General features: G+C 37.3%; 1 protein-coding gene across 1 annotated transcript in view; it reads right to left on the bottom strand.

Moving 5' to 3' along the window:
• The window catches only part of LOC119231528 (butyrophilin subfamily 1 member A1-like), a 36,231-nt gene extending 30,518 nt beyond the window's left edge, over nucleotides 1-5,713 (bottom strand). The window contains exon 1 of the mRNA XM_054688610.1: nucleotides 5,452-5,713. Within this exon, the coding sequence (XP_054544585.1) occupies nucleotides 5,452-5,713 (262 nt within the window). The remainder of the gene's footprint in view (nucleotides 1-5,451) is intronic.
• Nucleotides 5,714-14,413: the final 8,700 nt, after the last annotated feature.

Raw genomic sequence — 14,413 nt, 5'->3', positions numbered from 1 at the left:
ATCCCATACATTCTGAAAAGTGTCATTCAACTCAAAGTATTTTTTAATTTCTTCTTTGATCTCCTCATTAGTCCAGTGGTCTTCCAGCAGTGTGGATTTCAATCTCCATGAAGTGGGAGGGTTCCTTGTTTTCTTTTCATGATTTATTTCTAGTTTGATGTCTTTATGATCAGAGAAGATAGTTGGAATGATTTTCATCTTCATGTATCTGTTGATGTTTGTCTTGTGGCCCAGTATGTGATTGATTCTGGAGGATGATCTGTGCGCACTTGAGAAAAATGTGTACTTGGATTTTTTTGGGTGCAGAATCCTATAGATGTCTGTTAAGTCCATGAGTTTATGTCTTTATTTAGGGCTCTAGTGTCTTTGTTTATTTTTTGTCTCATTGATCTGTCCATTGGTGAGAGTGTGGTGTTGAAGTCTCCCACTTTATATGTATTTTCTTTAATATCCATTTTCAGAGCTGATAATAATTGTCTAATATATTTTGGTGCCCCTTCATTTGATGAGTATATGTTGATGAGTGTTATATCTTCCTGATGTATTGTCCCCTTGATCATAATGTGGTGTCCATCTATATCTGTTTTTACCTTTTTTAATTTGAAATCTAGTTCATCTGATATAAGTATGGCTGTTTCTGCCTTCTTTTTTGGTTCATTTGCTTGTAGGATTGTTTTCCAACCTTTTACTTTCAGTCTGTGTTTATCTTTTGTGGTTAAATGTGTTTCCTGGAGACAGCAGAAGGTTGGATTTTGTTTTTTAATCCAGCTTGCTACTTTGTGTCTTTTTATTGATGATTTTAATCCATTTACTTTTAGAGTTAATATTGATATGCTGACATCTGTATTTGCTATTTTTTTTGTCTTTTTTGTGATTGTATTGCTTGTTTTATTCTGTTCTTCTTATTCATTACTCTGTTGGTTTTGCCTTTAGACTTGTAGAATTTTTTGGAGTGGGGGTTTAGTTGTAATGAATTTCTGGAGTTTCTGTTTGCTTGTGAAGGTCCATATTTTTTCTTCGTAGAGGAAGGAGAGCTTTTCAAGGTAAAGTATTCTTGGTTGGCATTTGCTGTGTTGAAGTTTGCTGAATATGTTATTCCATTCTCTTCTTGCCCGTAATGTTTCTTCAGAGAAGTCTGAAGTTAACCTTATTGATTTTCCCTTATAAGTTATCTGTTTCTTCCCCCTTGCCAGTTTCATTATTTTTTTCCTTGTCTTGGACTCTTGCAAGCTTTACTATTATGTGTCTTGCTGTAGTTTTCTTTTCATTATGGTAATTGGGTGTTCTTGCTTCTTGTATGTCTATATTCCTCTCCTTTTTCATGCTTGAGAAGTTTTCTTCAATTATCTCCTTGAATAATTTCTCAGTTCTTTTGTCTCTTTCCTCACCTTCTGGAATGCCTATAACTCTTACATTTCCTCTCTCCATGGAGTCTGATAATTGTCTAAGGGTATCCTCATACTTCTTCATTTGCATTTCTCTTTCCTTTTCTCTTTTGGCTCTTTTCATTTCTGTATCTTTGATACTACTGATCCATTCTTCCATTTCATCGATTCTGTTTTCATTGCTTTTCACAGAGTTCTTTATCTCCTCTAGTAACCTTTTAACCTCCTGCGTTTCTTTTCTTTCCTTTCTTAAGTTCTCAATTTCATTCTTCAGTTCAGTGATTATTTGTCTCAAATCAATTTTTCCCTTTTCGTTTTCTTTCTGCTTTTTAATCACCATGACCATTAATTCTATATCTGATAAGTCGAGAAGTTCTTCCATGTCATTGTTGAGCTCTGGTGACTGTATTGCTTTTTGTGGTGTATCCTCCTGCGGGCTTGCTTGGTTATTTATATTTTTTCTTCTCCTTGTTGTTTGCTTTCTTATTAGTTCTATGGGACATTGTGCCACTGGTGTTGGCAGGCATCTCTTTGGAGTGCTCCTTTAGGGGTGCCAGAAACTGTTTACTAGACTGAGACCAGCACTGGTAGGCTAAAACTCCACCAGGGTGTTGATGCTGTGTTGCTGGGCACTGTCCCTTACAGTTCCCTCCCTCTGTATTTATTCAGTTCCAACAGGGAATCAGCTAGTTGGTGATTTTGTTCTGGTCACGAGATGGCGCCAGAGATCCGTACTTGCTGATCCGTGCTTTTTCCCAGTGGTTGTCTGAGAAATGGAGGGCGGGTAGAGGGAAGCACCTCAACACAGGGGCTCTTATTCAAGCTGGGTGCTAAGCCCGCAGCTGTATGGATCCTGCGTCCTGAATTCTGGACTCTAGGTCTCAGTTCCAGGGCTATCAGATCCAAAACGCTGGCTGTCATCCTGTGCAATGCCCACTGCTATGGCACATCCCACACCCTGGATCCTGTACCTGTCTCTCAGTTCCAGAATGGCGTCTTGCTCCACACCTTATTTCCCTTCTTCCCTCCCCCCGTTTGCATGGCCCACCCTCTCTCAGAACCTGAGGGTGTTTTTGGGATCCCTGGTTTCACACTATCCCTGGTGTCCCTCCAGAACTGTTTTATTCCCCGTGGGTCCAGGGAACAATGTGGGGGTGGCGTGGAGCACCTCAACATGGGAGGTTGTGTCTGTCCTGTTCCCCACCATTGTGGGGATCCCACGCCCTGAATCCGTACCCCAGGTCTCAGTTTCGATGCCCTCAGATATAGGATGCAGGCTGCAGCCCCAGTTCAGTGTCCACAGAGATGGCACCTTTTGCACCCCACTCCCATGTCCAGGTGCCTGGCTTCTAATTCCTCAGTGAGGGACATTCACCTCAGTGACAGGTCCTGCAGGTCTCACCTCAAACCTAGGTCGCAGGCTCAGGGATCTGTGCAGCTGCGATCCACGTACGCTTTTTGAGCACACCGTTTTTCTGCACAAGCTTACTGGCTGGCCTTGGGCTATTTGCAGGTCTCTCTGCAGTCCTTGTTTTCCTCTGTTGGCACCCGGAGCCATTCGCTCACCTCCATGGTGATTCCCACACGGTTTTCCACAGTTCCTATTCATGGGGTGTGGTGCCTGCAAAAGTTCCTTTCCACTCACAGTCCTGCTTGATGTGTAGTTTGTTCTCATTGTTGTTTTTTCTTTCTGTTGGTCAGAGTGTACTGGCATTGTGGATGGGGGAAGGTAGAAGGGTTCTGAGCTTTCCTCACTTTTTGGCCTCTTTTATGGCAATTTTCCTCTTCGGGCAGTTTGCCAGAGTCACCAGTTTATCTTCCATGTTCTGGTTTTCTCAGGGACCTGCTGCTTTTCCTCCCTATTAACTTTCTTTTTTTTTAAGATTTTTTTTTTAACAAGTTGTTCTTTTTTTTTTTAAGATTTATTTATTTATTTGTTTGTTTGTTTGTTTGTTTGTTTATACAAGCACTGGGTACAGTCAGAAGCACAGGAGGGTGAAGAATTCACCAGGGCCAGAGCAGGGAACAGAACAGGCAGACAGCAGCAGGAGAGGTCTGCATGCCATGTGGGACCCTCACCGGTGGCTGGGGATTGAACCGGCAGTGCTACAGAAGCTAGAGGCTGCAGGCAGCCTCGCAGCCTAGCGCTCAACCACTACACCACCAGGGAGGCCCAAATTTTTTTTTTTTTTTTTTTAATGGGAGGATTTACTCACAGCGTTTCCCTGCCGCCATGTTGATGCCTCATAAAAATCTAGAATATTTCTATTGCTAAAGGACAAATGAGAACGTGAAGCAAACATCTTTGGATGTGACAGGGAATCCGACTTAATTAAAAGTGTGTGGAATTCATGGGTACTGTTTGTGGTATCTGCTCACAGTGAAAATTAGAAAGCTTGCCTTAGGCTGTAACTTAGGTTTATTTTATCTTTCTTTGTTCTTAGGTGGAAAGCACAATTGCTCTTACAACTGTGATTTGGAAAAGTATTGGATTTGATGTGTCACAGACTTCACTTGCGAAGTAGATTCTAGAAAGTGTGACAGTTAATCTTTGTTGAAACTCAGAACAAACTCAGGCACAAGCATGATGCCTGGTTCAGGGCCAATAGCTTCAACATAGGAAATGCATGCTTCTGAAGAATTGGGACAGCACTGGAAACTGTTTTCTTTTTAGTGATAGAATTACTTTGGACAAAGAACAGAAGAATCAGATATAAAGCTTATCACACTGTCTAGTAGGATGACATTGATCATTGAAGATGCAATAGTAGCAGCTGGCTCTCAAAATCAAATCTGTTGATAAGGATTTTACCCAAGGAAATGTTTTCAGCATCTCTAGATGTGGATATCTAATTCCTAGATTCCCCATAAGTGGTTGAACTATAGTGAAAGATCCCTTCCTAGAAGTAGAAAATTCATGAATAAATCAAAATAATTGGGTTCACTCCTCCAACTCAGGCTGTTCCTGGGCCAATGCCTCTAGTGGACATTGTCCTCATTTTTGTACAATAGACAGTTGCAGTGAGGAGCTCCTGTATACTTGTTGAAAGAAGCAGGTTTTCTATTAACACAGATAGGAATCTTAGAAAGGTAACTATATGCTTCCTAGACTCTACAAAAATTCTATTATGGGACATGTGGCTCAAAGTGTCTAGCTAGCAAAAATGTGGCACAAAAAATTGTTTAAAAATTGAAAACAAGTCTCTTTTCTATAACCTTCTTTACTTTATAAAGTATCATGTAATTTCCTACCTTTTATTATATAAATGTGAGTCCAGGGGTTACCTAGAGCATATCCAATATTGTCACTGAATGGGAGCCATGGGAATTTAAACATAGGTCAGAGTGCTGGAGGAAAAAGAAATTCCTCTTTGGAAGGCCAGTACTATTGAAGTCCCTCTGATTGGTTTGGATGGTTTCACAAAAGGCAAATTGTGAGGGAGGCAATATAGAATCCTACCAATTGAGCTCACAGGCTTTTTGGTATTTTAAAGAAAGGGCTGATTCAGGTTCAGTGTATGTTCAAAACTAGAAAATTTCCTTACCCATTTTCTCTAGAAGGACAGGTATTTTTCTGGGAACAATATCTTAACAGACATGAAATCTAAAGAACAAAGTTATGCAGGGATTTGAGTAAGCAAGGATCTCATAGCAAAGTCATAGTAGGCAAGATCCTCATTTGACTGGGGAACAATGCATCACCTTTGGACAGGAATCCCATTCCTGATAGCTTGTCAGATTCTTCCTGCTTCATATAGCTCCTTCTGGGTTTTAAACAGTAGAAGGAGATGCATTTATTCAGAAAGAGAACATATTGGAATCTTTATTATCTTTTCCCTTTAAGCAATTATGTTTACAAAAAAGATATGTGAATATATTTCTATTGTAACCTGAGGAAGTTGGGGTAAATGGATTATGAGCTACACCTGTAACATTCCTGGCATTCCATCACAGTATTTACGTAGACTCAATCACCTCTGTCCAGCATCTACCCCAACACTATAGATTAATGACTAGACCAAAACATTATACAAATTATCTGTGAGCTTTCATTCCAGAGACTCACCTGTGACCAACACTTCAACGTTTGCCCCATTGTAGTATGTGGAGCTTTCAAAGATGCACCTATACTCGCCATCATCCAAAGGGTAGATGGAACGGATCCTTAAGGTCACCTGCCCTTTGGTGATATTCTCAGTCAGAAGCTGTGTCCTTCCTTGGTACTCAGACATCTGATGTTCCATATGATCCTGGGAAGCACCATAACGATGCACTAGACCTGAAGGATGGGTTCGGTACCATTTCACCTCCATGTTCTGAGCATCCATGATTGGGTTAAGATGGCAGGACAACAAAGCCTCTTCCCCAACTAAGGCAATCACTGGTTCTGTTGGTGCTCTCACATGGAATTGCCCTGGAAGTAATTAAGAAGAGAATGGAATCATCACTGAGATTATTGAAGACACGGTTGTGACCCTCTGAGAGAGAAAATAGACCAGTTCAACTAGCAAAATCATCTATGTTCAATGAGTGAAAGGCCTTAAATAAGGATCTCCAAAAACACTGCTAATATGAGGTCATGAGATCAATGGGCAACAGTAATATGATCTTCATCATAATTTGTGTTTTGTCATTTGGCCAGGATTGGACTTTAAATTTATATAAATCACTTATTGAAGTCTTTGTAAACTCCATGTGTTATTGAATATTATTTGCATTTTTCAGTGAGGAAATTCAGTCAGTGAACAATTAATAATTAATTCAGTAATTAATGAATTGAGTCAGGGTTAATGATTTACCCCTTATTGTATACCCTAAGTACAAATTGAAAATTCTAATATTAACAACCAAATGTTTCCTTGCTTTAAGCCATGTGTTACCAAATATAGTATAACCTATAAAGAAATATAATGTGAAACCAAAAAATGATATCTTTGCATTATGAAAAAAATAGAACACCATTCACACTCACATCAAAAAGAGTCAAATACGTAGAAATTAATCTAATTAAAGAAATGAAGGACTTATACAATGACAACTACAAAACATTATTAACATCATAATAATAAAACATAAGAAGATGGAAAGACATTATATGGTCATGGATGGTAAAAATCAGTATAATCAAAATGACTCTTCTACCAAAAGTAATATATAAATAAAGGCTATTTTCATCAAAATGGCACCAATATTCTTCAAATAAATTGAAATAAACATATTGAAATTTATATCAAAACATAAAAGACCTCAAATAGCAAAACAATCCTGAAATAAAAAAGAAACGAAGGCATCATTTTACCTGACTTTGAACTATACTATAAAGCAAGAGTACTAAGAACGATATGGTATTTGGCATAAAAATAGATACATGGATGCATGGATCAATGGGATAGAATTCAAAGCCCAGTAATAAAACCACGTTCCCATAAATACTTAATTTATGATAAAAGAGCCATCACCATACAATGGGAAAAGGAGAGCAACTAGTAAATGGCACTTGGAAAACTGGAAGGCAATATTTAAAAGAATGAAGCTGACTCACTCTTTACACCATGAACAAAAGTATAATATGGATTAAATATTTAGATAATATCTGCAATAACAAAATGTACAGAAGACTTCTTTGGTAATATATTCCATAACATCAATGATAAAGATGTTTTTGCACTTCATCTTAGCCAAAAGGCCAAGAAGTGATGATAAAAATATTTTCGAGAGCTGATATTACAATATGGCAATAGCAATATCAACAAAAATAAACTGGGATTACCTCATATTAAGAGACTTTTATACAACAAAATAAAATGTAAGTAGATTAAAAAGATTTCTTACTGAAAGGGAGAAAATATTTACATATTACATAAGTGACAGAGGGTTATACACAAGATATATTTTAAAACATATACACCAACAGAAAAATAAAAACTTAATAAGTAGGCAACATATATTAACAGACAATTCACCAAAGAGGATATACAATAAGAAGGACAATAGATAGAAAAATGTTCATTGCTTTTAATAAGAGAAACACAGGTAAAAACCACAATGAGATATCTCAAACTAATGAAAATGGAACATTTCAAAAGGGCTTCAACAACAAGCACCTGGAATAGATTCAGAGAAAGAGGAACCCTATCACACTGTGGGGATGTAAACTAGTGTAGCCATTGTGGGCGGCAACCTACATTCATATAATGGAAAGACCACATGATCTAGCAATCCTACTCTTTCACATCTATAGAAAGAACTTGAAACCAACTAGAAAAAATATGTTCTCTACAATGTTTATTGCTGCACTATTTGCAATAACTAGAACGAGAAACCTAAGTGCCTATCAATAGAAGATTGAATCAAGAAGTAGATTTCCACACAAGAAATGAGGTTTCTAAGGTTAGGAGGGAATGGGTTAGTGAGAAAAGTTTAAGAATATATAAAGGATGGTGGTGGGGAACAAAAATAGCTTTTTCATTTACTAAAAATGGAGTGAAACAGAAAGAACTATCATTGGGAGAAAACTGTGACAGATGCAAGTAGAAGGGACATCTCTGCCTCCAGCATTCATGTAAAAGCTCACCTTCAACGCACAGTCCCATGAGCTGAGCAGGTTGATGTTCTCATGACCTTTGGTGGAAGATTTAGAACTCTCTAATTAAGAATCTGACAGCTAACTACCCTGACATTCTACTCCTCTTGCTTATAATCTCTTCCTCACACTAGGCAAACTAGAGGCTGGTAGAGCTAGAAAGCTATCCAGAGGACAAAAGGTGCTAGAACACACTTCTCCCTTTAATGAACTGCTCATTATTTACCATTTAAGAATCTGATAGGCATAGATATGTTCTTTGCTATTAGGCCAATGATAAAAAATGGTAAGTCAATGATAATGGGCTTGTCTTAAAAAGTCATATAAAATAGAAGCTAATGACTTTAATCAAGCTAAGTATAAAGATGTCTAAATAGTTTAAAACAATAAGAATATGTAACTATAGATATCAAAAGAAATATTCACTCTGAAATCAAGGTCAGTTTGCCTTCACATTCTTAAACTACAAGCTGTCATGATACAATTTATCTAACTTCCCTTTCGAGGCTTATTTTTCATAGATGCAGCAAAGCTAAACCTCAAGTTAAATACAGATGGGTGACACCCTATCCTTATATGACCTGAACAGAAAATCAGCCCCATTAGAACCCCAAGCACTGTAAGGAGAATTCATGGTCAATTTATAAGCAAAGGGTGTAACAATAAGGAAAATTCAGTGACAGGATTAAAGATCTCCATTTATAGACTGAATTTGGTCTAATTATAATTTGCCACTCTATGTACTTCCTTGTTCCTAACACCGATAATAATCCTGAAATAGTCCCTGTTCACTTCAGGCAAGGGAGGTAGATTTTAGGATTTCCTCCTGCCTCCTTGTCAGGTGACCTCAAAATAAACGTTTTTCATTTCTCAAGGCCAGTACCATAGTATTCACTTTATGAAGGTTGGCGGTGAACTCTGCTAAGCTGGAGGTAAAATTACTGTGCATATTTTTTTGCATTTCTGTGTTTTATTTAGCACAAATATAAAGTGCACGTAGGTTGTTTTCTTATTTTCTTAACTGTGTAACCTGACCTTTCTCCAAGGTCAGGCTTTAATGTTATCTGCCCCCCCCCTTTTTTTTTAATTGCACCATGAAACCTCTTATTGCACCATAAACTTCTTATTGACTTTAATTCTTTGTTTATACATAAGTGCTGTAATAAAATATGTGTACACTACTTGGGCTCACTGCTCACACCCAATTTGAGAAAGTGATGGGAATGAGCCTTCAGTTTCTCTTCTGTGAAGAAAACCAAGAAGCCATGAGAAGTCATGTGGGGTGTGGGTGATGCTGCTGTGTGAATAGAGCTGCTGAGTTGAAAAAAAAAATCTATATACAGATAGATATTGCTTAAAGTGACTTTATACAACCTAATATAGGAGTTTTACATTCTAAAGTGGTTTAAAAAATGGTATTTCCTCATCAGTTACTGCAATAAAAAACTCCATCTGCTTCCCTTAAAGTAGTTTATTATAAGATCTTAATATAAGGCAATGAATGAAGTTATATTAATCCCTTTATTTTTTCTACCCAATGTACTAATGACACACAACCAAAATAATTATTAATATATTGTCATCTTTTCTGTCATTAAGATAATACTAATTGAAATCAATTTCATAGCAGGCTAATATATTTTTAGTATTGCATTAGAAAAATAATCAGAAGGCATAATACCTAGTGTTAAGTTAGGCAAATACAAACACAGTTACTTATTACCACCAGTTAAATCAAGATATTTTGTGTACTGAAAGGTGCAGAGGTGTGTGTACTAAATTCTTAAGCACTAAACCTCTTATTACAAAAAATAAACCCATATTCACAGAGTACATTTCAAAATTATTAATTAAAACCTAAGTAGTTCACTGTTTATACAATAAGAATATATAGTTAAATAAACATTTTCCTCAACTAAACAAATTGTCATATCCCTGTACGTGCCCAAACAGGCTAGGGCTCTGCCTTATTATTTTCTAATGTGTTGCTTCTCCCTCCTTCCCACCAGGCCAGGCTTTTAAATATACTAGGAAAAAATTTCTATAATAACCAACTATATCATTACTATTCTACAACCCTAGGTTTAATCTTTATGACAGGCTTGATTTATCTTTTACAAGATTTCTGTGGTATATATACCAAATATACATGCATGTGTACTCTGGCCCCTTTTTCTGTCACAGAGCTTATAAAAATTTTGGAGTTTCCTAGGTGATAGGAATGTCTTTTATTATTCATAAGGAGCTTTCAGACATCTGAGTTTATGCATTTGTGTTGATTCGAGAGGCGGGGAGCCTAGAATAGTTTGGCTGGGTCCTGATCTCCAGAGGAACCAACATTTTATTAAATTATTTTTCTCTAATTTAAAACCTGTAGGGAAAGTTGGGAGGATGGAGATTTTCAATCACCAGAGGCCAATGACTTAATCTAACATGTATCATGTGTATGTACTGAAATAGAAACTTCCATTTAAAAGCCTGAAACATTTTACTAAACTGATTGATTACTTTAATTCTGTGGAGCTTTTGGGGTTCTCTATGTATATTATCATATCATCTGCAAATAGTGATAGTTTAACTTCTTCCTTCCCTAGTTGGATTCCTTGTATGTCTTTCTCTTGTCTTATTGCTCTGGCTAGGACTTCCAGTATTATATTGAAAAGCAGTGGTGAGATTAGACATCCTTGTCTTGTTCCAGATCTTAATGGAAATGCTTTCAGCTTTTCACCATTGAGAATGATATTGGCTATGGGCTTGTCATATATGGCCTTTATGATGTTGAGGTATGTTCCTTGTATCCCAAGAATTTCAAGGGCCTTTATCATAAATTGGTGTTGTACTTTGTTGAAAGCTTTCTCAGCATCTATTGATATTATTATATGGTTTTTATATTTCTTTTTGTTGATGTGTTGGATAACATTGATTGATTTTCGGGGGTTGAACCATCCTTGTGTCCCTGGAATAAATCCTACTTGGTTGTGGTGAATTATCTTATGGATACATTGTTGGATTCTGATAGCTAAAATTTTATTGAGGATTTTTGCATCCATGTTCATTAGAGAGATTGGCCTGTAGTTTTGTTTTTTAGTGTTGTCCTTGTTTGGTTTTGTTATTAGTGTAATGTTGGCTTCATAGAACATGTTTGGTATTATCCCTTCCTTCTCTTTTTTGAAAGAGTTTGTGAAGAAAAAGGAACTCTCCTGCACTGCTGGTGGGAGTGAAAACTGGTCCAACCACACCTACTAAAGATAGAGCTTCCATATGACCCAGCAATTCCACTCCTAGGTATTTACCCAAATGACACAGAAACATTAATTCCAAAGGGCACCTGCATGCCTATGTTTATAGCAGCACTATTTACAATAGCTAAGCTATGAAAACAACCCAAATGCCCAAAAATGGATGACTGGATCAAGAAGATGTGGTACATATACACAATGGAATATTACTCAGCAATCAAAAAAGATAAACACATGCAATTTGCAGCAACATGGATGGAGCTAGAAGGGATCATACTCAGCAAAATAAGTCAGAAAGAAAAAAGAAAAATACTGGATGGTCTCATTCATAGCAGGAATTTAGAAAATCTAAATAAGGGACCAGGAAAAAGACTAATTAATATAAAGTAAAAATCAAAATCAACAAGCAGCTATAGGCCAGAGATATATTGCCCAGGGCGGGTGGGGGGGGGCGGTGGGGAGAGGAGGGATTAGGGTCAAAATAAGGGGGGGTACAATTGTGTGGGGACTATAACCAGGATGAAAGTGCATACATTGTGCAAAAATGAAAAATGATATAAGAATTATATAAAATAAAATATTTAAAAAATAAATAAAAATCTGAAACAATGAGGCAAAAAGAAATTCCAGGTTGGTGACCATGTTGGTGTGTCCTGAGGTGGTGCATGCAGAGTCCACAGTGAGGAGCATGGAATCTCTGTCCCACCCCATATCCTTGCCCTTTATGTGGCTTCCATTTGGCTGTTCCTAAATGAAATAATCATAACATTTTTCTGAGTTCTGTGAGTCATTCTAGAGTATTATCAAACTTGAGGGGGTTCATTGGAACCCCTGGAATTATAGTTAACCAGGTGAAGTGGAGGTAGCCTGCAGACCCCATTTATGGATGACTCTGAAATAAGGACACTCTTGGGAGACTGAGCTCTTAATTTATGAGTCTGCACTAACTCCGAATAGTTCTTGTCAAAGTTGAATTCATTTGTTGGATACCCACTTGGTATCAGAGAACTGGAAAACTGTTGGATAAAGATAAAATAGTGCCCCAGTAACCTACTAAAACTACAGAAACAATTCTACCTATGAATATGCCTATGAACTTTAATTTATCATAAAATTGAGCATCACCTTTAACCAAGTAACCTGACCCCCACGGGAAAAAAAAAAAAAAAACAAGAAAGTGAAATGTCTGAGCTAAAAATCTCAGAAGGAAGAATTTTACTAAAATTGATTTAATGATTTATCAAAATTTTTAAAATAAAGAAGCTGTATTTGTTTGCCCTATCACCTTTAGGGTTATATTAACTGTGCATAGTGTAATTAAGAGTGAGGAAATTTTTACAGTTATTTATAACCTGAAATCCTTATGAGTAGATAGATATAGGTGTTATGAGAGCCTAAATAAAGAACCATGCCCACGCTCCCCAGAAAAAGAAAGAAAGAAAAATATTGCAAGTTAATTGTCCCTTGTTGTAGATTATTCAGTTCCTAGCAATGGTCCTGAGTATCATGGGATGACGAAAGACAGTAACAGCTATGGAAGTTCAGGGCATTTCCAGGGGAGATTTAAGGAGTGATATCTGAGTTGAGACTCAGAGCCCACACTCAAGCACTGAATTTTTCTAGATGATTAGCATTATTTATTCATAATTTCATTGTCTTCTAAGAAATTCCACACCAAAATCTCAGAGAAGAATCATAGAAACAAGAATATATAGCAATGTCCAGATTCAAGAGAAGACGTGATAGAATTAAGAGTGAGAATCACCTTAGTAGTTGAAACTTCACAACTACCTGAGCCTGATGTGGAGCCATGGCAAGAAGGAGAGTGTGAGCAATAAGGCAAGTGGTGCTGTCTGAGAAGATGCTCCTTGGCTTCCTCTCTCAAGCCTGGAGGGAGGCCTCTCTGAAGACTGAGATACCAACCATTTAAAGTTCTCTTATCTTATCTTATTAAGATCAGATAAGTCTTATCTTATCCCTGAATGAAAAAGGTGGAGTGATGTTCCAAAGTTCAAAGGTAAAGTTTCCACCTCTTTCCGGCCACCTTTAACTACCTGTTCATGGCCAGGGGAGCAGCACTGGGAGCAGGAACTCCCAAAGACTGTGAAAAGGGCTGCATCCCTGCTCGGGGCTCAGTGTTGAGAGTCAGACCCCTGTCCTCATACGGACCTTCATGGGTCACAGACCTGGGTCTGGTTCACTTATATTCACACTCTTCCTAAAACACTGTAAACACAATTCCTAAATGCAAAACTCCTGCATATGGGAAAATGAAAGCAGGGAGCAAGTGCACTCTGAACAAACTGACTCAACTTTTTATATGTTAACAGGCCAAATAAGGAAGGAAGAAAAATACACTTTAAAATGAGTGTAATGGCAAAATAACAAAGAGATATTTTGAGTTGAGGCTTAAAAATGTACCACCTCTGTATGAATTTTTGAAAGTTATAGGAAGGTATGCCTCAGTAAAACATTCGAGTATATTGAAAAAATACACAAAGGATAGGGAATTTGTTTCAGACTAATTATGAGATAGTGGAGGGTGGAATCCATAAATAAAATGAAACTGCCAATTTTGATTACATGGTAAAGATGTTACACAAAATACGGTTTAGATGAGATGAGTAAAGGATATGAATTGAAAATATGCCAGTGAGAAAACTGAAGGTAAATACCAACTTCGGGGAAAATAAAGAATACTCTATGGCAGGTACGTGGTGGAGTAGCTCTGTGGGACAAACAGTGGATGGCATTGGTACCCTCGAGATGATAACCAACACCCACAGACAGGCGGTGAGCCACACCCAGGTGTCCAGGCATGAAAGGGACAAGGCTGGATCTGCCACAGGTTCTCCTCCTGCCTCTCCTGCCTATGACCTAGATATTTGAATGCACAAGTGAAATTCTTGTGCAGTTTTAGAATTTCAAATTATGGTTTTTTGCAATGAAAACATATATATTTATCTTACTGCCCAACAGAATGCCTTTGATTAAAGTCATTATCAATTTTCCCTATTAAAATGCAATAATATTTCACTGTTGGCTTTTTCATTTAAATTCATATTTTCAACCAATCTGTTGTCCAGCAGATATATGTATTCTCCATTAGATCAAGTTCTAGTCAACCCTATATAAATATAAAATTCCCACATAGGAATAGATATTTAATTTGAAGTGTTCAAACACAGATATCAAACAGAACATCA

This window comes from Talpa occidentalis, unplaced genomic scaffold, assembly GCF_014898055.3.
Source record: "Talpa occidentalis isolate TD23 unplaced genomic scaffold, MPIMG_talOcc4v2.1 talOcc4.7, whole genome shotgun sequence".
Taxonomy (NCBI): Eukaryota; Metazoa; Chordata; class Mammalia; order Eulipotyphla; family Talpidae; genus Talpa; species Talpa occidentalis.
This window is presented reverse-complemented; position numbering and strand designations above follow the sequence as displayed.